At 55.0% G+C, this 22,380-nt stretch overlaps 1 protein-coding gene across 5 annotated transcripts in view; it reads left to right on the forward strand.

Annotated features, from left to right (window-relative positions):
- The window catches only part of Nsd2 (nuclear receptor binding SET domain protein 2), a 77,712-nt gene extending 55,720 nt beyond the window's left edge, over nt 1–21,992 (forward strand). For 4 of the 5 annotated variants that reach the window (XM_071614084.1, XM_071614086.1, XM_071614087.1 and 1 more), the window contains 13 exons: nt 649–780; nt 1,336–1,459; nt 2,259–2,459; nt 3,066–3,245; nt 3,438–3,594; nt 3,730–3,935; nt 5,449–5,552; nt 6,683–6,952; nt 7,992–8,108; nt 15,928–16,069; nt 16,305–16,411; nt 17,422–17,626; nt 18,786–21,992. In XM_071614084.1, coding sequence (XP_071470185.1) covers nt 649–780; nt 1,336–1,459; nt 2,259–2,459; nt 3,066–3,245; nt 3,438–3,594; nt 3,730–3,935; nt 5,449–5,552; nt 6,683–6,952; nt 7,992–8,108; nt 15,928–16,069; nt 16,305–16,411; nt 17,422–17,626; nt 18,786–19,057 — 2,217 coding nt within the window. In that variant the 3' untranslated portion in view covers nt 19,058–21,992. The remainder of the gene's footprint in view (nt 1–648; nt 781–1,335; nt 1,460–2,258; nt 2,460–3,065; nt 3,246–3,437; nt 3,595–3,729; nt 3,936–5,448; nt 5,553–6,682; nt 6,953–7,991; nt 8,109–15,927; nt 16,070–16,304; nt 16,412–17,421; nt 17,627–18,785) is intronic. The other variant, XM_071614088.1, reaches the window with a different exon arrangement.
- The last annotated feature ends 388 nt before the right edge of the window (nt 21,993–22,380 follow it).

Here is a 22,380-nt window from a genome sequence, read left to right on the forward strand (position 1 = left end):
GAAGAGCGAGGTTGTTGCTGGTCCTGATGCCCACTGTGGAGTGGAGGACATTTGGGTGGAGGAACACCATCCCCCTGGGCTCCAGGTGTTCTGGGTTTCCAGGACTTTCTGGCCCTGCTTTCAGACTTTGTGTTCCCGAGAAGGCCCTACTGCACCTCCTCCTGGATGGGAGGGCAAGAGACAGCAGCAGTCAGTGGGTGGAGTTGGGATGACCGCTGACCTTGGGACAGCACGTCAGTGTAGGAAGAGTGGGGCCTGCACCCCCACGTGAGCGGGCTGCACTGCCGCCACGTGCAGCCTTGGTTTCCTTTCAAGACCCATTTGGTGATTGGACCTGAGCAGACTGGGTAAGGAAGGGAGGGTTCCTGGTCCCAAAGCCTGTGTTAGCTCGCCTAGAAGAGCAAACTGGGTTTTCGTGCGTTTCTTCATTTCAAGGAACGTGCTTTTGTGTACATGAGTATTCTCAATGCTGAGTGGAGTGTGTCCACCTCTGGACACTGCACAGCTCTGTTGATGGTTGCACCACTGCAGAGGCCAGAGGCTGGAGCGCGTCACTCCGAGATGGGTGGGGGCAGGCCAAGCCTGAAGGGCACAACAGCCACCATTTTCTGTGACTAGTGAACTGTCCTCCGCCTCCTTAATCTTCAGGTCTCGGACAGCCTAGTGGACGAGCCCTCAGAGTCTCCTTATGAGAGTGCAGACGAAACACAGACCGAAGTGTCCATCTCATCTAAAAGGTCGGAACGAGGAATGACGGCCAAAAAGGAGTACGTGTGTCAGGTGAGGGGCCGCAGCACCGATCCCTTGCAGGGTGTCTGATGCAGGCTGGGCAGGCCCCCTTCCTGCAGACCCCCAGCCTGTCCCCACTTAGGTGAGCATCACTAGCTCCCACTCCCCTAGGGCATGCCTCTGTACTGTGCCGGAGGGACGTGGGGCGTGTGATGTGTGAGTTGCCCAGGCCAGCTCTGGGCTGATGTGGCACTGTGCACCAGGCACGCCCGGGTCCCTCGAGTGGTAATGCCTGGTGATGGGGCCTGGCAGTGTCTGGCGTGCTGCTTGCTTGGAGCCTGTCCCCTCTGACAGGATGAAAACATGCCTTGGGGTTTGTTGATTTCCTTGCCCAGCTCAAGTACCTGTGAGTGTGCCTTCAGGGTTTGGGGCCTGTTGTATCATTAGCCTCTGCTGAGGGACTGACCACTGTGTCACCTGGCTCTGATGTGACCCTGAACTCATCATGGTTGCTTCTCTTCATGGCTTCTTTTCAGCCGCAGGGTAAGCAGGACACAGAAGGAGCTCCTGCTCTGTGTGGTTCATGCTGCCTGTTCTGTCCCACAGCTGTGCGAGAAGACGGGCAGCCTCCTGCTGTGTGAAGGGCCCTGCTGTGGGGCTTTTCACCTCACCTGCCTGGGCCTCTCCCGGAGACCGGAAGGGAGGTTCACCTGCAGCGAGTGTGCCTCAGGCAAGTTGTGGCTTCCCCTCCTGCCCAGAGCAGTGCTGCTGCACCGCCTCCTGCTCCCGCCTCCCTGCAGCAGCCAAGCCCAGACATCAGCAGAGAGCATGCCCCTCCCACCTGCAGCCTGCTCCCTGGGTGCCCTCCAGCAGGTGGGAGGCTCAGGGTGTGAGTGCCACCCTAGCACTCTGCATATAGTTTAGGGCACAGTGACTGGTGGAGTCTGATGGTGGCTGGGCCCCTGCATGTCCCCCTGTGGGCCTGAACTCACTCTACCTGTGGACAGCCAGCCTTCTTAGCCAGGTCACCTGGTTGGTCACAGAACACTGTCATTGGTAGGGACGGAATGCATTATTCTGAGCTTCCCTTTCAACAGCAGGTGGATCCAGGCTTGCCCAACTGGTCAGTGCCTTTGTCCTGCTGCCTGTTTGGGGTCACCATGGCAGGACAACTGCACAGCAAGCCTGAGGCGTCCTTGGCTGTTGTCAAAGCAGCCTAGGTGGGAACCCAAGGAACACCTTGCATGGGGTACTGCGGCCTGCGTCTGTGAGCGGCCCTTCACCACGGTCAGGGAGGGGCCCCTGGCGCGTGGTAGGACTTCCCTGTGTTTGAGGGGAAGCTGGAGCTCAGTAGCTGCAGGGTCACTCTTCACAGCTGGCTTTATCCCGATGAGGATAAAGTCAGCAAGGTTGGAGAGAGCCAGGTGCCCCCATGGGCAGGTGGGGCAGAGTGCAGCTGGGCTCTGGCAGCCTGGAACCACAGTTGAATTCTTGGCACCCTCCTCTCTCCCTCCCTGACTGGCTATTAGGGGTCCACTCATGCTTCGTGTGCAAAGAGAGCAAGATGGAGGTGAGGCGCTGCGTTGTGACTCAGTGTGGGAAGTTCTACCATGAGGCTTGTGTGAGGAAGTTCCCTCTGACTGTGTTTGAGAGCCGGGGCTTTCGCTGCCCCCTGCACAGCTGCGTGAGCTGCCATGCCTCCAACCCCTCACATCCAAGGCCGGCGAAAGGTAGGCTGTGCCTGGCTCCCTCCCGCGGGGCATGCTGGGCTTGTTGCCAGAGGTCAGGGGCTTCGCCTCCAGCAGCTTCCCCTCCTCTTGGTACTGGATGCAAAGCTGGTTGCTGGGATTTCTTCACTGCCAGACCTGCCCCCACTTGTACCCTCCTCCCCTTTTTATCCCAAAATTGTCTTGAGGGTTCTTGGTTTTAAGAGACGGGGACCCATAGGGCCCCTGATGGGTTCTGGCTGTCAGGGCACCTCATGAACCCAGGAAACATTCTTGGATGGGATTACATCTGAGCTAGCATTTCAGGGCAGCTGTCTGGGCTGAGGGCACCAGGGCTTCTCCCCTGGGGGTGGCAATGCCTGGGGATGTTTTGGGGACAAGCTCCTGGCTTCTGGCAGGGAGGGTCGGACAGTGTGCGGGACAGCCCTTCCAGTGCCTGCCATGCCCAGACTGAGGGTATGGCATCTGGGAGCTACCCTGCAGTCTGTCCTGAGTACCTTCTGTCACCTGGAGGTGGTGCCTTCACAGGCTCTCTGGGTTTCTGCGGTGTCCTGATTGCCATCAGGTTGGTAGCAGCCACCGGGATCCTCAGGGTGTTCTCGCCCTCAGGGAAGATGATGCGCTGTGTGCGATGCCCTGTTGCCTACCATGGAGGGGACGCCTGTCTGGCAGCAGGGTGCACGGTGATTGCTTCCAACAGCATCATCTGCACGGGCCACTTCACCGCTCGGAAGGGAAAGCGGCACCACACCCATGTCAATGTCAGCTGGTGCTTCGTGTGCTCCAAAGGTGAGGGGCCTCTGCCCTGTGGGCCTGCTCCACTTTGGGCAGTGTGTTGTAATGTACCTAGACTCGCTGCTGGCCTGCTGGCCTGCCCGCCCTCAGGGCTGGGTCTGTGCTGGCAGGGTGCTGCCTGGCCTGGAGCGGCAGGACGGAGCCGAGGCCCAGGGAAGCAGGCTCACCCTGCGCCCACTCTTGCAGGGGGCAGCCTGCTGTGCTGCGAGGCCTGCCCAGCAGCCTTCCACCCCGACTGCCTCAGCATTGAGATGCCCGACGGCAGCTGGTTCTGCAACGACTGTAGGGCAGGCAAGAGGCTGCACTTCCAGGACATCGTCTGGGTCAAACTGGGGAACTACAGGTGTGAGGACAGCCCTGTGCTCTTGTCTTTCTCTGTTCACGTGTGTCTGTTTGACTTTACAGTACTTAAAAGCATTGAAATGATTGCCGCTCTCTCTGAAGAGTCTGTGAACCCTGTTTTTAATATTTATAATAGATGGTGGCCGGCAGAAGTTTGCCATCCCAAAAATGTTCCCCCAAATATTCAGAAAATGAAGCACGAGATTGGAGAATTCCCTGTGTTTTTCTTTGGGTCTAAAGATTATTACTGGACGCATCAGGCGCGAGTGTTCCCGTACATGGAGGGGGACCGGGGCAGCCGCTACCATGGGGTCAGAGGGATCGGAAGAGTCTTCAAAAACGGTACGGAAGTCTCCTGTAGGGAGCAGGACAGCTCTCTGTGTGCCTTTTGCTAATCATCCTTTCTGCTCTTTAGAAACTTGATGTTTGTAGAAAACACTGGACTAAGCATTCTCTGAGTTAGAAGGCAGGCAGTCTGCGGACTGGCGTGCCTGCTGATGCATGGAGTGGGTCACGCTGCTGGGCAGGCGGGGGTGCTCCATGAGCAGTACTGTGTGGAGCAGCGAAGCTGCTCAGCCCACCTTGTCCTCAGTCCTGGCGGACACTTTCCCCAGCTGGCCTCTGCAGAGGCAGATGTGGAGGGGTCTCTGCTTTTTGGACCAGGGGCCCGGAAGCTTAGCAGCCACCCTGCCCTTCAGCAGACCACGCAGAGTCAGGTGGGTGGGGCACTGGTTGTGCAGTCAAGCTGGGAGGCAGTTGGGAGCAGCATTTGGTGAGGCTGCCATGACCCAGGCAGGAGGGAGACAGGGTGGAAAGGCTGTTCCACAGGCGGGACTGGCGCTTAGGCTAGGTCGAGAGTGCTAAGATACAGGGAAAGTCTTGCTGCGGCTCATGCAGGGTCAGCTGGAGCTGCAGGACCTGTGTGTGTGGCAGGAGGGGCCTGGGCCTGTTGAGAGTTTGTGGGTGCGCTGGCCAGCGGCAGCCAATAACTTCTCCTTCAGGACCTCAGCACATGGGGCTCCCAGAGTTCTGAATAAGAACAGGTAGGCATCCAAAGACTCTTGAAGGTCTGGGAGAGAGAGAGAGAAGCTCCTGGGTGTGGTGTGGCCTGGCTGGCGAGCGAGATGCGGCTCCTGGCTGGCGTCCGGCACCCTGCAGAGCCAGTGCCAAGCAGCCTTGGGAGCCGGCGCCGTCTATGCGCCAGCCGGGGCCGCTCTCCACTTGGAGCCCTCTTATTTGAGAGGAGCAGAGGTGTTTTTGTTTGCTGTCTCAGGACAGTAGGCCCAGAGCCCCATGGCTGGTGTGCTTTGTCCTCAGACCTTAGTGCAGGGTGGGGAGCTGGCAGAGCCTCCCGCTGGGCCTCCTGGCGCTGTTCAAGGCTGCCCTGCCCTGCCCTGCCCTGCCCTGCCCTGCCCTGCCCTGCCCTGCCCTGCCCTGCCCTGCCCTCTGGTCACAGATGGTCTTGCAGCGCTCCTCTGTCTTCTGCACTCGTTTGTTTCTGGTACCGTGGGTTGACTGAACCAGGGGTACTTAACTTCTGAGCCCCATCCCCAGCCTTATTTATTTAGTTTTTTAAGACAGGATATTGCTTGGTTTCTGAGGCTGGCTTTGAACTTGAGATCCTCCTGCCTCAACCTCCTAAGCTGCTAGGATCACAGGAGTGCGCTGCTCTTTTGCATTTTTGGCCATGTCTTATAAACCTCCCCTTTCAGAGCTTTCTGTAATCTTTAGATTCATGGAAACCAGAAACTGAATTCACCAGTGAGAGTTTAGAGTAAGCCATTAAAATGTAGAGCTTGAAGGTAGAAGTATTTACCTACTAAGAGATCTTTTTCATATTTTATTGACTCTTTAGCATTGCAAGAAGCTGAAGCTCGTTTTCGTGAAATCAAACTTCAGCGGGAAGCCCGAGAAACGCAGGAAAGCGAGCGCAAGCCCCCACCATATAAGCACATCAAGGTGCGTGCCAGGGCTGCGTGCACCACATTCTCCAAGCAGCTCAGGGTAGGCTCTGAGGCTGCACATCGTCACACCCGGGCTGCAGCTGGTGAGAGGGCTGCTGTGAGCTGTGTCTGGCTGCCCAGAGCCGTAGACAGAGAGACTTAGTTTCTACTGAGCACAGGCCCTGTTTGCCCAGGATGTGTGTGGGGAGGTCCAGGAGGCTGCTTGGGCTCAACCCATAAACAGAGGAGAGGTGGAATGCCAGCCCTGAGGCGGGCCACAGTGGGTGGCCCTTCCAGCTGGGCCATGCTGCCACCAATGCAGCACAGGTGAGAGGTGCCTGTCTGGCCGGTGCTCAGCACCTGTTGGCCCGGGGCCCCCGCTTGAAGAGAGAGAGATAGAGGATGGGCCTGGCTGTGCCGAGCAGATGCCTGCAAGAGGCTGCATGTGGGTGTGGAGACTTGCCCTTCCTCAGTGCCAGGCCCACCTGGACACAAGGGTGATGCCACCTCATAGCTGACTCAAGTGTTCTGTCTTTGCTTCTAAAATCTGGGGTGTAGTCATATCTCTGTGTAAAGAAGTATTCTCTGTACTCATCTGTACTCAGTGCTGCATTTGGGATGATTCCAGAAACAGAACCAGATTCTGGGCACGTTTCCAGGTTGATGGCATCGTTGTCCTTTGCTGCCTGCAGCAACAGCAGGGGTGCCTCTTAACCACTGCATTGAGCTGGAGCCACTGATTCCTGCCCCAGTTCTTGTCATCTCTCTGGGCCTTTACTGTTTGGGCACCTTCTTCATCAGGGGTAGACTCAGGCTGGGGCAGAGACCGTGCCCTCCTGCCGACATTTGCTGGGTGCCCTCTGCCTGGCTACTGTGGTGCTTGGCTGAGGGCGGGTTGGAATCAGATGGGCATAGAGGAGGGAGGCTGCCACCGAGGGCTCTTGCCAAGCACTGGGAGGACCTCTGCTGAGCAGTCTTCCTAAGACCACAGCTGACTGCATAACCAGAGACCACAGCCACTAGGATGGAAATGGGAGGGGTCTGGGTGAGGACTGAAGGAGCATGTCCTGTCCGGAGGCGCCGGCCTGGGTGCAGGGCTCGAGGCTCTGTGTACATGGGGCCAAGACACATCACTTTATCCTGCAGGTGAATAAGCCTTATGGGAAGGTCCAGATTTATACAGCCGATATTTCCGAAATCCCGAAGTGCAACTGCAAGCCCACAGACGAGAACCCCTGTGGCTTTGACTCTGAGTGTCTGAACAGGATGCTGATGTTCGAGTGCCACCCGCAGGTGTGTCCCGCGGGCGAGCACTGCCAGAACCAGTGCTTCACCAAGCGCCAGTACCCCGAGACCAAGATCATCAGGACCGATGGCAAGGGCTGGGGCCTGGTGGCCAAGAGGGACATCAGGAAGGTGTGTGTTGGGCCCTTCTCCCTGCTTCCCAGGAATCAGGGTTCACTGATTACGTAGATTTGCTTATTGTGTGTTGGCACTCATGTGAGAATGAATGATGTTAAAAAAAAATTTTTTTTAAGTTATTAGTGAATTTTGAAAAATGTTGCTTGGAAGATACCTGTCGAAACTGACGCTCGGGCTGTGGCTGTAGATCAGTGGCAGAGGGCTTGCCTGGCATGTGGGAGGCACTGGGTTAGATCCTCAGCAACACATCGAAATAAACAAAGGCATACTGTCCATCCACAACTACCCAAAACCAAAACAGAACAAACAAATACTAACACTCAAACTCCCTTAAAGGGTGCTGCCAGAATTTGTACAGTTGCTGCTCTAAGTGAGCAATTTCTGAGGTGACCTGCAGCCAGCTCTTCAGGGGCATCATCAGCAGGGGGAGGAGATGGGAGTGCTCTTGGGTGGTCCCCGCAGCCTAGGGCAGGGCTGTTAGTATGTGCCAGGGACTGCCTGGCCCGCCTCCCTTCTCAGGCTGAAGGACCAAGTGTATCCAGGATGTGGAAGGGCAGATGGGCTGCTTGTCTTGCTGCTGCCTGGCCCTGGCCTGCTTTAGCATGGCCCAGGCAGGAGATTCCAGACCCCAGGTTCACGCCCAGTACCTCCTGCAACTTCGCTCCTTCTCCTGCCTCACTTGTTGAGGAGCCTGGCAAGTTGAGCCATTTTTCCTTTTGTGGGAATCTGCATATGACAGTGACGTAGATGGACACTGGCCTAACAGAGGTGCTCCTCAGAAGAAAGACACCAAGGAAGGAGGTTCGGAACGCTGCTGCCTCAGAAACACTTGAATAAGTTGGTCATTGACAGTCTTTATTCATAAGATAAGTGTGAGGTCACTTGGACTTATCTGAACTGATAAGCACTCTGTGAGGCCATCCAAGAGCCACCACGCCTATGGCTTCATGTCCACTGATGGTGACATAATGTGTTGAGCCTGACACGGGATGGGCTCAGAGGCTCCTCCTCACCACATCTTTCTGATTTCCAGGGAGAATTCGTTAATGAGTATGTTGGCGAGCTGATTGACGAGGAGGAGTGCATGGCGAGGATCAAGCAGGCACAGGAGAACGACATCACCCACTTCTACATGCTCACCATAGACAAGGTGACCGGGCCCCCGCTGCCAGGTGGAGGGCTTGCCCAGGGCTGGGCCTGCCCAGCTCTGCTCCTCACTGCCTGTGTGCTGGGAGAGGAAGGTTCACAGAGTTTGTGCCTCTTGTTGCCAGTAAGCCCATAGCCTTAGAAAAGTGTGGCTGTTTTTAAAAGACTAGGTTAATAGTAGTCCTTAAAAACCAGATAGAGAATGATCAGAGGCAAAAATTTCTGAATAATTCATAGAAGTCAGAGATGTGGTGATACCTGGAAAAAAGAGGCCACTATGGACATGAGGATGGTTCATGGGGCCCTTTGGGCAGCCCTGGGAAAGGCAGTAGGTGAGTCCTAGGCTCCACGTCATGTGCCACAGGTCATGGCCCTAGGCCTTCAACACGGCCAGTGTCGCCAAGGACAGAAGACTCTGGGTTAAAAGAGACTAAAGGGATACCCAGAGCAGGTGTGTGCTTCGTGATCAGAGCTTTAAGCAGGCAGGGGTTTGAGTGGTGGGGCGGGCGGGGGGCCTGTGTTGGGAGCTATAAATGACATTTTGAAAACAGTCAGGGAGTCTGTTTGGGCAGGAAATTGTTTTCTTTTTGTGTGTGTGTGTGTGTGTAGGGGGGTGGTTCTGGGGTTTGAACCCAGGGCCTTGTGCCCGCAAGGCAAGCACTCTACCAACTGAACCATGTCCCCAGCTCAGGAAACTGTTCTTGATGTTACATCTCAGGTGCAGGAGGTGCCAAGGCCCAGCAAGGGAGCGAGCCTGCAATGGTGCCTGGAGCGCGCGTGTGTGTGTCAGATACACTGGGTGGTGGCCACATACACCTTCAAGGAACCAGGGAGAAAATGGGTGTGCAGCTGGTTGTGGTGCACACACCTGTTACCCAGATGCTCAGGAGGCTGAGGCAGGAGGATCCCAACTTCAAGGTCATCCTGGACAACCTAGTCAGAACTCAAAAATAAAAAGGGCTGCCAGGCACAATGGTGCAGGCCTGTAATCCCAGCAGCTCGGGAGGCTGAGGCAGGAGGATCGTGAGTTCAAAGCCAGTCTTAGCAATGGTGAGGTGCTAAGCAACTCAGACCCTGTTTCTAAGTAAAATACAAAGTAGGGCTGGGGGTGTGACTCACATATTGAGTGCCCCTCAGTTCAATCTCTGTCTGGTACCAAGAAAAAAATAAAAACAGCTGGGGGCGGTTATAGCTCAGTGGTAGAGCACCCTGGGTTCAATTCCCAGTACTGCTCCCTACCTCCCCCAACCAAAAAAAAGCAAGCAAGAAAATTGTGTCAGTCCATAGATGAACACGTATTTATGTCCGTGCACACGTGCAAGAGTTGAGAGAAAGCAAGCAGAGTAAAATGTCGTACTGCGTGTGAGAGTAGGTGCACAGGGGCACTGTGCTATTTCTTTTTTATGTAGGGTTGAAATTTTTAAAACAAAATAATTGGTTGAAAAATCTGTGGGTCCTGGGACTGGAGAGGCGGGTAGCCCTTCCTCCTCCGGGTTCTCAGCACTTGTTGAGACCTCCCCTGGGACCAGCGACAAGGGCCTGCTCAGAGGCCTGGTGGCCACAGTGCTAAGAAAGGGTTCAATAAATTTGTCCCAAAAGGTAGCAGATAGCCTTTTATTTGGTATGTTTTGGGGGAAGATTATTTTGTTAGGAATTAAAACTGTAGGGCTGGGGATGTGGCTACAAGTGGCTCAAGTGGTAGCGCGCTCGCCTAGCATGCATGAGGCATTGGGTTCGGTTCTCAGCACCACATAAAAATAAAAAAAAAGATATTGTGTCCACCTACAACTGAAAAAATAAATATAAAAAAAGAAATTAAGAAATTAAAACTGTAGGCCTGTGCCTTACTAAATTTCAGAGTCTGAATTTCAGTGACAAGAGTGTAGTAGGAAAGGCCAAGTCACACATGGAGAAGAACTGAAATCATTCATGGTGGACTTGACCTGGAAGAATGGGCTGGAGCAAAGATGCAGCCATGATGTGAGATATGCTCTGAATGACCAGGCTGGTGCGTTTCCTCTGAAAACCAGGTGGAAGTGGACACAAGCCCTGCCAACACGTGTGTAGAGGGTGTGACTGTGAGCAGGATCTTCATCGAGGAGCTGCCTGGTGTGGCCACTGTGGACTCTCGAGGGCCTGCAGCTTTCAGGGAAGGGCCTGGGTGGTAAATGGTGTGAATTCTGTGTCAGTATCAGGTCTCAGCAGAGTACCAGCTTTCTAGTGCCCAGCTCCAGCCTGTGGCGGCAGCTGCATGTATCCCTAGAGCAGCCTTAATGACTCATGTTGCTTGGGAGATATCTATTAAAACTGACGCTCGGGCTGTGGCTGTAGATCAGTGGCAGAGGGCTTGCTTGGCATGTGGGAGGCACTGGGTTGGATCCTCAGCAACACATCGAAATAAACAAAGGCATACTGTCCATCCACAACTACCCAAAACCAAAACAGAACAAACAAATACTAACACTCAAACTCCCTTAAAGGGTGCTGCCAGAATTTGTACAGTTGCTGCTCTAAGTGAGCAATTTCTGAGGTGACCTGCAGCCAGCTCTTCAGGGGCATCATCAGCAGGGGGAGGAGATGGGAGTGCTCTTGGGTGGTCCCCGCAGCCTAGGGCAGGGCTGTTAGTATGTGCCAGGGACTGCCTGGCCCGCCTCCCTTCCCAGGCTGAAGGACCTCACCAGGCAACTCCTAAGGTCTTGCTCACGGTCACACCCTCTGCACACGTGTTGGCAGGGCTCGTGTCCACTTCTGCCTGGTTTTCAGAGGAAACGCAACAGCCTGGTCATTCACAGTGTGTCTCACATCATGGCTGCATCTGACTGATTCAGGAGGCCTGTTTGGCAGCAAGGACCCTGTCCTGGACACCTCGAAGAGGAGAGGGTGGCGCCTCCTGCCCTTGCTCTTCTGCTCAGCCCTCCGCCTGCTGCCCTCCCCGCCTTCCTCTTCTCTTTTCCCTTCAGGGAGTCAGATATCAGAGACCAGGACATTCAGAACTAGCAGCACAGAGAGTTCACGCATCCTCCCAGGGATAGGTGCAGGCTCAACAATGACCTGGGAGACCCAGGCCCACCCTTGACACAGACACAGCGCACAACACACTGACTGACAACAAACAGCCACCTAGGGGAACAAGGAGAGTCTGATTTCCAGAGTTGCCGTGTAATGAAGACTGGGATGTACACTTTAGGAAATCACAAGGCCTGCAGAGAACCAGGGAAGTATGGCCCGTTTCAAGGAAAAAAATAAACCAATGGGAACTCTCTTAAAAAAAAAAAAAACCCATTGATGGATCTCTAGACAAGGTTTTTTTTTTTTTTTTAAATATTTTTTAGTTATAGACAGATGCAGTATCTATTTTGTTGATTCATTTTTATGTGGTGCTGAGGATCGAACCTAGTGTCTCACATGTGCGAGGCAAGCGCTCTGCCACTGAGTCACAAGTCCAGCCCCTAGACAAGGCCTTTAGAATGACTGCTTAAAACTGTCTCTAGAGCCAAGTGTGGTGTGCACTCCGTAGTCCCAGCAACTCAGAGGCACGGCAGGAGGGTTGCAAGTCTGACACCAGCCTTAGCAACTTAGTGACTCTGTCTTAAAAAATAAAAGGGGCTGTGTGCCCATAACCCTTTTTATGGACACACCTCTTACTCTGTCTCTCTGTCTCTCTGTCTCTCTCTCTGTCTCTCTCTCACACACACACACACACACACTCACTCTCATGGCTGGGGATGTGACTCAGTGGTTTAGTGCCCTAACAAAAACAAAAACAATAACAACAACAACAAAAAAAGTAGAGAAGTCTATAGATGGAGTGGAGGGGTGGTGTGAGGAGAGGGTTTCAGGAGTCTGGAACATACATCATTTTCCTGATGAAACTTACCAGGAATTGAGCATGGTAAAAAACAAAACAAAACAAGAAAAACCTGCAGGACCTTGGCCAGATGGTACTGTTGCACTCTGTGCATGTACCAGTCTGTAGTGACAGGTCCACCGTTAGGTATAACTGTAGTGCACCGACAGGAAAGTGGGGGAGCAGAAAAGCCTGCAGGATGCCCCAACTGGAGACGGAAACCGAGCATGTGGCAGGCACCACAGACGGGCTCGGTGTGGGCAGCCCGAGGCCCCGAGCACTCGGACAGCTCTTGCCTGGCATTTGGTGGCTTGCTGACCTCCTCACTTCAGACACACAGCTGGCCACAAACAGGACTTAGACCAAGTAATAAAGGAAGAGAGGAGAGTTGGACTTGAGAAGTGGAGTCTGGTGTTCCAGGGAAGTCAGTCCAGCACTGTCAACATGGAGAGCTTAATCGCAGGGTTGAATAGAGACCCCTTTGGTAGTTAGATGTGAAATTCAGCGGCTTATGAAACTCACAGAGTGAGACCTTGCAGAAGCTTCTCGAAACCGCCTCGGTGTTCAGGGATGGGACCCCAGCACCTACTGCCTGGACGCAGTTCAGCCTGGTGCAACTTTAGCATCACATCTGCAGAGAAGTAGGTTGAATGTCAGAAACAGTGCAGGCTGAACCCTTCCTGAAGCAGCCACTGAAGGGTGAGTACCCAGTACCCAGGAGGACAAGGGGCAGTTGCAGCAGCAGGACTGGTGTGAGTGGGCTCTCCTGCTCTGACTGGCTCTGTCCAGGCTTTTCTGCCGGAGCGGCTGGTGGCATCTTGTCTGCAGAGGTATGGCACCAGCCACAGAGCTCCTTGGTCTTAGGACACAGACTGCAGATACCTTAACACCAAAGAAGTCAGGTCTTTGAACATGAGGGAGACCCCAGACCAGTGGATGGGCCTCCAGCTCTTCCAGGACCCATAAAAGGAGGGCAACTCTGGCAGGGCTCCTTATACTGGCAGCCCCCACCTGTAGCACCAGGGACTCCAGGGGAGAGGTTCTGACTTCCTGGAGTCGCTCATCAGGTCCTAGGAAAGTGCTGTCCAGACCCTTTCTCAAGAGCTGCGACTGCTCAAAACCCCACCCCGGACTCTGGGCCTCTGCCCTTGGTGCTGCCTCTTTAAATCCTGCGGCCTCCCTGGCTCGTGGCCTTCGTGTGGCCTGTGTGTCATTGTACAGCATGTGCTGTGTGGTTTGGGAGTATGGAGTTTTGTGATTGAGACTGAAGTGGAATAAAGAGCTTGCAGTTGCCACGGTCACAACTTCCAAGCAGAGTTGGTGGCACTTGGGGAATCGAAGCTGATGAACTGACATAGCTGGTGGATTTACTGTTGTCCAGTGAGTCCTGACGTGGAGAGACCAGGCACACAGGTCTCGAGGTGCTGCCCTCACTGGATCAGGGCTTCCCGGTCAAGGACAGCAGTGCCCCAATCCCTAGTGTCGTCTTGCTTCCTGCAGTAAGGTAACTGAAAACAGTCCAAGAAAATTCCAGAAATGACCCATGTGGGTCGTTGCCAGCCATTCTGTGCAGTGTGCTGAACTCTTAGGCTCTCCCACTCTGACCCATCCCTCTGTCCAGTATGTCTACATGTGGGGCCATGACTGCCCTGGTCATGTGCTCACCTCCTCCAGAGGCAGGCTGTGCAGGAAGACGCCCCCGCTCATGTGGGCTTCAGAGTCGTGGGGGGGGGGGGGGTCCTGCTGTCCTGAAGCTCCAAGCATGCTTTAGAGTGGAGGGGGGGCTTTGGGGGAGTGCTGCTGACGAGAGTGGTGTAGAGCCGGGGAGGGGGTGGGTGGACACCGTCCCTGACCTTGTGGTGGACTGAGGATGCTGATGGGGGAGGGCAGCATAGGCAGTGTGGGGAAGCCAAGCAGAGCCACGGGAGTGGTGTGTGTGGAAGCAGCCTCGGGGTCTCACTGTGGGCCAGGCAGGACGGTGTGATCAGCACGCAGGGTCACAGGGTCTCCACTGTGGGCACTTCATGACCTTGGTGATGGCTTTCCTTTGCCCCGTGCTTGCTGGGCTCACTTCTCCAAGTCGTTCCAACCCACCCTCTGTGAGTGAGAGAATCAGGATTGGTTTGAGGTGTCCCAGACGCAGGACACCACAGCTGCCAGCACAACTGACGCTAGTCCAGCCTCACTTAGGACCGCGAGAGTTCCCGTTAAGAAGGTAACTCTGAGTCCACATGGAAGTCGGCCTTGGACCTTTGCCTTGCAGCTGAAGGCTGGGCGTGTCCTGGGGGGTCTTGGAGCTCTCCACTGCATGACAGCTGGCTGTGGGAGACCAGGCCCTGGCCCAGGGCTGTCCACTCAGCAAGTGCAGGTGCCTCCTCACACTGCACCTGTATGTTTCAGATGCACTGAGGAGCAGGGAAAACTGGGTCAGGGTGCTGGGCAAAGCCTGCACGAGTGCAGCCAGGGGTCCTGGCTGAGATCTGAGAATTTTGTGGAGAGGTGCCCTGTGATGAGGGTCATGCTACTCACTGCGAAAGGTCTGACGTTTTGAATGGACAGCGTCTTCAGATAAGTAAAGCAGGCCGTGCACAGGTGGGAAGGAGGAGACAGTGCTGAGCCCCGCACTGAGCTGTGATGTGCATGGCCAGGTTCTGCCCTCTGCCTGAGGCCCTTCGCCGTCCAGAGCGTGGTGGGGGAGCCTGAGTGCACCAAGCCTGGGTGGTAGGTGAGCCCCAGGGACCTCAGCATCAGCACAGTAGAGAGCCTAATAGTTCACCATGGGCGGGCGGATGGCTCCATGCCTGCCTGTCAAGGAACGTCCTGAACACCTTGCAGCTGTGGGAAGGACCCAGAAACTCAGGCTAGAGTTTTGCTGTACAAGGTTGTTACATCTTGTATAGTGAGCATCTATGTTCTGATCTTATTTCTATTGTTTTTGAGACAGGTCTTGCTAAGTTGCTTAGGGTCTCACTAAGTTGCTGAGGCTGGCCTGGAACTTGAAATCCTCCTGCCTCAGCCTCCTGAGTCACTGGGATTGCAGGTGTGCACCTCTGTGCCTAGCTTTCTGTTTGCAAAGGAACAACTAGTGTGGCTAGATTGTTAGGGGTGAGAGAGCAACAGGGTCCCCTGGAGAGGCACCCAGGGCTGTGCCTCCTCTGCACCGAGCTCTTGGGCCCTCGACGTGGGTCAGTGGGCCTCTGTGGACACCTACTCATCCCCATTTGCACCAGCTCAGAATTGTGCCTCTTAGGTACCTCTCACAGAGCAGGGACCCACCAATTGTGTAGTTGGTCTAGCTGTTGCCACTGTATGCAGCTGGAGCCTGAGCGGCTGTCTGTCCTCCCTGCTTTTGGGCAGAGGTGTCTCTCCAGAGTGGGCCACTACAGGTAGATGCCATTTCCCTCTTGCCACGGGAGCCTGGGTTTCAGTGAGACAATTCCCAGGGCCACAGTGAGCTTGTATTTCTGATTTCCAGGGCTTCTGTGAGAGTGCTTTCTCAAAGCCATCCATGCTGTCCCTCCCTCACTAGCCAGCGTACGGCTCTTGTGGATGCCGTCAGTCCCTGGCCTGCTGCCTCAACAGACGCCTCTTTATCTGCGCAGTCGGCCTGGCTTTGTGTTTGGCCTGTGCTTGGTTGGGCAGTCTGGCTGCTGCCTGGCAGTGACGCTCATGCCCCTGCAGCCTTGTGCATGTCCTTGTGCATGTCCTTGTGCAAGGTGGTGCAGGCGTGGGCTGGCTTCCCTTTGCCCCGTGCTTGCCGGGCACACTCCTCTGAGTCGTTCCAACCCACCCTCTGTGAGAGAGAGATTCAGGACTGGTTTGGGGTGTCCCACAGACGCAGGACACCACAGCTGCCAGCACAACTGGCACTAGTCCAGCCTCACTTAGGACTGCGAGAGTTCCCGTTAAGAAGGTAGCAGTTGCTCAGAGTGGAGCCATCCGCTCAGCTTGTTTTTTTTTTTTTTTAACCCTGTAGGATCGTATAATTGATGCTGGCCCCAAAGGAAACTATTCTCGATTTATGAACCACAGCTGCCAGCCCAACTGTGAGACCCTCAAGTGGACCGTGAATGGTGACACGCGAGTGGGCCTGTTTGCTGTGTGCGACATCCCTGCGGGTACTTGGGGACAGCGTGGACACTCCTGGTTGTTCAGGCAGAAGTGGTAGCTGGGCACAGGCTGTGGCGGGGGTGGGAGGTGGTGAGCTGAAGCCTTGTTTTGATCGTCTGTTTCGTAGACCTCAGTGGTGCAGTGTAGATGTGAGAACGGCCGGAAACCCTGCAGACTGGCTGTGGCCCCTTGCACTGCCGGGGCGGGGCGCTCTGCAGTGTGCTGCGTCTTCTCTCCTCACAGGGACAGAATTGACTTTTAATTACAACCTCGACTGTCTCGGCAACGAGAAAACGGTCTGTCGGTGTGGAGCCTCCAATTGCAGTGGATTCCTTGGGGACAGACCAAAGGTGAGGTCTTTGTGACTTCCTTCCATGAAGCCCAGGTACTTCTTAGCTGCTGGTGGCCTTACCGTCACAGGTATGCCTTCAGGGGACAGCATTCTCTTTGAAGGGGCTTGTGCTGTGGGCTGAGGCTTGTGCTGTGGCTGTTGCAGCCAAACACCCCACTGGTGATGACGGCCAGATGGCTGGGTACAGGGCATGGGCAGGGCCACAGCACCTCAGAGCTCCGTGGGAAGGGCTGTCTCGGGCCTTGCCAGCTCCTGGTGGTGGCCGCAGCCCTCCTTGGCCTGCACAGGAATCAGCCGGCCTCAGCCTCCGCCTCGGCCTCCTCCCCCAGGTGTGGCTGTGTCCAGACCTCCCGCCTTTATTGTGGTGCTGGGCACAGAACCCAGGGCCTGGCCTGGCCCATCACCTTGTCACCAGCCGTGCTCCACGCAGGGCCCCGCTCCAGTGGGACCTCACCCCAGCTACATCTGCAGCAACCCTGCTTCCAGCAAGGCCACTTTCTGAGGCTGCAGAAAGAGGCTGCAGGACACTGGTCGGGGCAGTCACTTCTTCCCAACTGTGCAGAACCTGGCCTGAGCCCAGCTTTTGGATTGCTGCTGCCCTCACCCATTCCCTTCACAGGGGCAGCCTGGGCTCTGGGTTCTCCCTCTTCTCCCGCAGGCGAGCCTGGGGCCCTGTGCCCCATCAGCCAGTCCAGCCAGGGCTGCATGTCATTCCTGGAGGCTGCCAACAGCACTGGGCTTATTCTTGGCCGAGCTCTTGGCGATGGGCCAGAGGGGCCTGCGGGTGGGGGAGCTGTCTGGGTGTGGCCGTCCCCTCTGCAGGAGACCTGATTGTCTTCAGAGTTCCCGGCCCCGCCCCTCGGGGGCTCTTTGATTCACTACTTCCTGTTGGAGTCTGCGCAGTCCTCTGGTTTCTCTCTTCCTGGGTGCTGGGGATGGGCCTGGGGCAAGCGCTCTGCCCCAGGCATGTGGCTCTTCTAAGTGAACTGTACTCCTTTCTGACTCTAGACCTCAGCATCCCTTTCAGCAGAGGAAAAGGGCAAGAAGACCAAGAAGAAAACAAGGCGGCGCAGAGCCAAGGGGGAAGGAAAGAGGCGGTCTGAGGACGAGTGCTTCCGCTGTGGTGACGGTGGCCAACTGGTGCTGTGTGACCGCAAGCTGTGCACCAAGGCCTATCACCTGGGCTGCTTGGGCCTGGGCAAGCGGCCCTTCGGTAGGTGCCCATCCAGGGATGCTGCTCTCACTGGACCTCTTCTCTGCTGAATGGACCTTGTCTGTCCAGTAATTGGTTGGTCATTTGGGTGGTGACTGTCTCGGTCCAGAGGTCCTGCCAGAGCCCCACAGGGAAGTCCTGGAGCCCAACTGGGAGTGGTGCCCTCCCTCGTGTGTGCCAAGAGTCCACTGCAGCAGCCTCAGCTCCTCTGGTCTCCTGAGTTGTATGGCATCCTTGGCCTGGCTGCACCACACCTTAGTCCCTGCCAGGATGTGCGGGGACACTCCCCAGTGACCTGGTGCATCAGGAGGAGCTGCTGGGAGTGCATGGACCACATGGTCATTTGGAGGAAGATGAAGTGGGTCTGTCTCCTGCGACCCCTGCTATTTCAAAGCAAGTGCCAGCATCAGGGTGAAAGTGCTGTGTTTCAGAAGAGATTAAGAGACCCTCTTGCACCTGAGGGACAAAGATAGAGAGAAATATTTGCAGTGGATGTGATAGCTGCCCTTAACCTAAAGTCCTTTTCAGTTTAATGCCAGAAAGGCCAGTGTCCGGGCAGAAGATGCTCTTTGAACAGGCAGCTGCAGAGCAGGGAGGGCGCAGGGTGGGAGACCAGGCAGGGCTCACCGCAGGGAGCCGCCTCCTGGTCCACGCGTGGCCCCCATGCTCCAGGCCCTGGTACGCGTAGTAGCAGCCTTTCTTTGTCAGTTGGACAAAAACAGTGTCCTGTGCTAACTTGCATGCATTTGACTGGACAGTTTTGTTTTTAATATTTTAAGTTTTTGGTGGACCTTTGTTTTATTCGCTTACTTACATGTGGTGCTGAGAATACAACCCAGTGCCTCACACATGTGAGACAAGTGCTTCTCCCACTGAGCCCCAGCCCCAGCCCCTTGACTGGACAGCTTTAGAAATCCTTTCAGCCTGGATTTGAATGGTACACACCTGTGATCCCCACTACTTGAGAGGCGGAGGCGGGAGCTCCCAATTGATTGCGAGTTGGAGGCCATCACGGGCAACTTATTTCTCTTGTAAGAAAAGTAAGGTGGCTCAGTGGTGGAGCACATGCTTGAGCCTCTGGGCTCAGACCCACGCACGTGAGCTCTGAAGACCTGGTTGCGGCTGTCCCTCCTGTTGCTGACGCTGTGCTTTGTTGCAGGGAAGTGGGAGTGCCCCTGGCATCACTGTGACGTGTGTGGCAAGCCTTCTACCTCGTTCTGCCACTTCTGCCCCAATTCTTTCTGTAAGGAGCACCAGGACGGGACAGCCTTCCGCTCCACCCCGGATGGGCGGCCCTACTGCTGTGAGCATGACTTGGGGGCAGAGTCGGGCAGGAGTGCCGAGACTGAGAAACACTTTCCAGAGCCCACCAAGTCCAAGGGGAAGAGGAGGAAAAGGAGGTGTTGGCGGAGGGTCACGGAAGGCAAATAGCGCCAGGTGGCGGCATGGTCTAATCCAGGGGTGGCGTGGGGCAGCCACCCTGCCTGCAGGGAGGGCAAGCATGGCAGCGCCCTGGGACCCAGCTGGCAGCCGCCGCGACAGACGTCCAGGCCTCCTAGGGAGGGAGCGCCTCCCCACTGAGCCACCCGCAGCTGTGCTGTCTGCACTGACAACCTCCCAGCCATGAGCTGGACAGTCGGACAAGCCAGCCTGGCCCAGAGCGCCAGGCCACTGAGGCGCTGCGGACGTCCATGCTCCCTCCCAGGCTCTGTTAGGCTGAAGTTGCTATTGAAGATTAATGGGTGTGTGAAATGTCTTTATCTCACCAGAAGCGTGTAGAGTAGTGTTTTCTGCAGGGTCCCTGCTCCGCCCCACGCCGCTCGGCTTCTGCACAGTGCTGCCACCACTCAGGAGACGGGACTCAGGCCCTGGTTCCCACAGACCATGGTTCTGATCATTTTGCTCTTTGGAAACAGCTTTTTTTTTTTTTTTTTTACTAATGTGAATTTTTCCTTGGAATGCTTCCTTCCTTCCCATCCTGGTGACAGGCTGGCCCACTGGAGCGTGGAAGTGGTGGTGTGTTGCAAGCTCTCCTGCCATCGTCTCTCTGTGGGTTTGAACCCAGTGCTGGTAACATACCTGCCGTGGATGTGCGGGTCACGAGGAGTGGCCTGTGTTCATAGTGGGCCACTTCTCCTTTGGGTCTTTCTGAACACACTAGGTTCTAACCCACATTTGAGGGGAAAACTTTGTATATTTTTTTTCATTTGGATTTTTCTTTTTCTTTTTTAATCTGGCTTTTATTCTCAATGTATTCTTGCTAAACCTGTTTCACAAACCACCACCAAATGAAACGTGTGCTCACTGATGCGACCCTGAGTTCTCTTTCAGAGGCAGTGCACTCAGGGCGTGTGCCAGACTGCTGAGGGCATGGGGCTGCAGCAGGACTCCGTGGCTGGAGTGAGCCTTCCCTTTACTCTGTGGGCTCACTAGCCACGCTCCTCTTGCACGCTCTCCAAGGGCACCACAAGCAGCAGCACATGGTCTCCGGTGGTCAGGCCTGGAGATAAAATTGGCTCTTAATTATTGAAAGACCCACAGAGAGAGCTGAGGAGTACTAAGTTGTCTCTGGAAGACCTGGTCCTTCCTTCCTGGGGGTGCCTCTTGTTTGTCCCGGGGAGCATGGAGCACCATGAGAAAGGGGGAACCTGCAGGCATCCTGCAGGAGGGGGCGTGCACGGGTGGCAGGTACTGCTTTCTGCAGAGGTCTTGCCTGCGGCTGTCCTGCCCTGTGGACCCAGGACTGGCTGCTCTCCAGGGCTATGGCTGCACTCGGGCACCAGGTGTACGGGCCTGTTGGCCCAGCACCGCCCAGTGGGAGGAAGTTTGCTGAGCGGCAGCCATCCCTTTGCTTTTCTCCAATCATGGTCCCCAAAAGTAACCTTATCAAGGACCAAAAGAACAAGCAGCTCTGCAGTGGGCTGTGGCTCCCACATGAGCAGGTCCACCAGCTAGGCCTTGGGAGGTTGTACTTAGGGCCTAACTCCACTCAAACTGTCCTCAGAAAATGCTGGATTTGGTTCACAGATTTTCTGCTCCTTATGCCTTGAATTCAGAAGGCTATTCGGTGACAGGCCAGGTAGCATCCCCATATGCACACGGCCCCAGCCTTTGGAGCACAAGGCCCCAGGCTCCTCAGATGGGTGCCTACCAGTGTTGTCACTTGTCCAAAAGATACCTTCCTACCAGCCGAGCGAACATGAGAAGTGGTTTTGCAATGCACTTTGGGGAACAGATTAACTTATTTTTATATTGGCAGTTAGTAAAGTTTTATGATTTTTAAGTCACTTTGATATCTCCAAATTAAACTCAAGCTTCCTAAAGGAAATGCTGCAAAAATGTTAAATGATTCCCCTTTTCAAAAACAATGAGCAAATAACACTAACTTTGAGAATCTCTATTAGATCAGTTCATAAATCTGAGTAAAACAGGGCCTCGGGATAGTGGCCAGGCATGCAGCCATGACTGGTGCTCCAACCTGCCCAAGTTCGTTCTGAGTCTGGGGGAGGATTTGCTTTTGAGGATTTGATGGCTTCCCAGACATCAGCTTCAGTTCTTTCTTGTTAATGTGAAGTACAACATGGAAATCAGCCGGATGCCCCAGCATTCTTGGCATCAGGAGTCAGCCTCGATCTGCCCTGTGCACACCCCCATGCATAGGCAGCTCACATGTGCAAACCTGGTGCCTGCCCATGCCAGCACTGGCCTGTGAGGACAGGGGTGCCCCACCATTGTGTGGCTTGTGGGGAAGTGTGTCTTGCATGAAAGTAGTGAGGATCCAGCTGTCCATCCTTGGGGACAGCCCTCCTTTCCCCAGTGATGCCTCCCGGGCCTCCCTGGGTCCCGGGGCGCACACAGGTTGGTGCTCTTGAGGCCTCTGAGATGTTTTATCATGACACCTGAGCCATGATGTGCCCGTATTTTAGAACCACCTTATTTTCAAGGATTCAAGAAACGTGTCGTCTTAATTAAAGTACACAAACAGTTGTCAGTTGGAAGTATTTTCATCTGTGAGAGGTGTAGCTGGTGACTTGGTGGAGTAGAGCGCTGTCTGTTGGCGTCATGGTGCCACTGTGGCCTGTCGAGCAGTGAGATGCCGCGTCAGAATGAACCAACCCTCAGTGAAGTGTGCCTGTCGGTGTCTGAGCTTCACGCAGGTGCAGGTTCCTTCTAGGAACACTGGGTGCTATCACCAGGTTTGATAGTTAGACTTTAAAACTTGAAATTTTGGGGGGAATATACTGAAATATAGATCTGAGAATTGCCAGTTGGGGAAAAATAGCATTTAAAGTGAAAAGTTGTGTTTGGAAAATTGTGTATGAGTATTTTTGTATTAAAAAAATTTCAAAGGCCCTCTCCTCACTTATTTGCTGTGGCACTGTGTTGACTTTCCATCTCCCGCTGCTCTGGGTTCCCAGTCCCGCCCAGGGAGGCTCCTACCTCAGGAGTCGATTCGCCTCTGCCTGGCGGGGGAGGAAGCGGTTGGAACCCTGGGAAATAGGGAATGCCGGACGTCAGAGAGGGAATTGTGATTTTGGGGGAGGAAAAAAAAAAAAAGTTTCCTTCCTTCAAAAATAATTTGGTCCCAAGTCCCAGTCAAGGTGAAAAGGTCTGAGGCAGTCTGCTCCTCTCCCGGCCGGCCCTGCAGCCGGGCAGTCCCAGGGCCCTCTGCTTTCCCAGTAGGGCCTGTGACCACAGCCCTTGCCATTGGTGTGACCCTCATGCCGACACCCACCCTCCTGCCTGGAGGAGCG

The sequence above is a fragment of the Marmota flaviventris genome, chromosome 7 (assembly GCF_047511675.1).
Source record: "Marmota flaviventris isolate mMarFla1 chromosome 7, mMarFla1.hap1, whole genome shotgun sequence".
Lineage (NCBI taxonomy): Eukaryota > Metazoa > Chordata > Mammalia > Rodentia > Sciuridae > Marmota > Marmota flaviventris.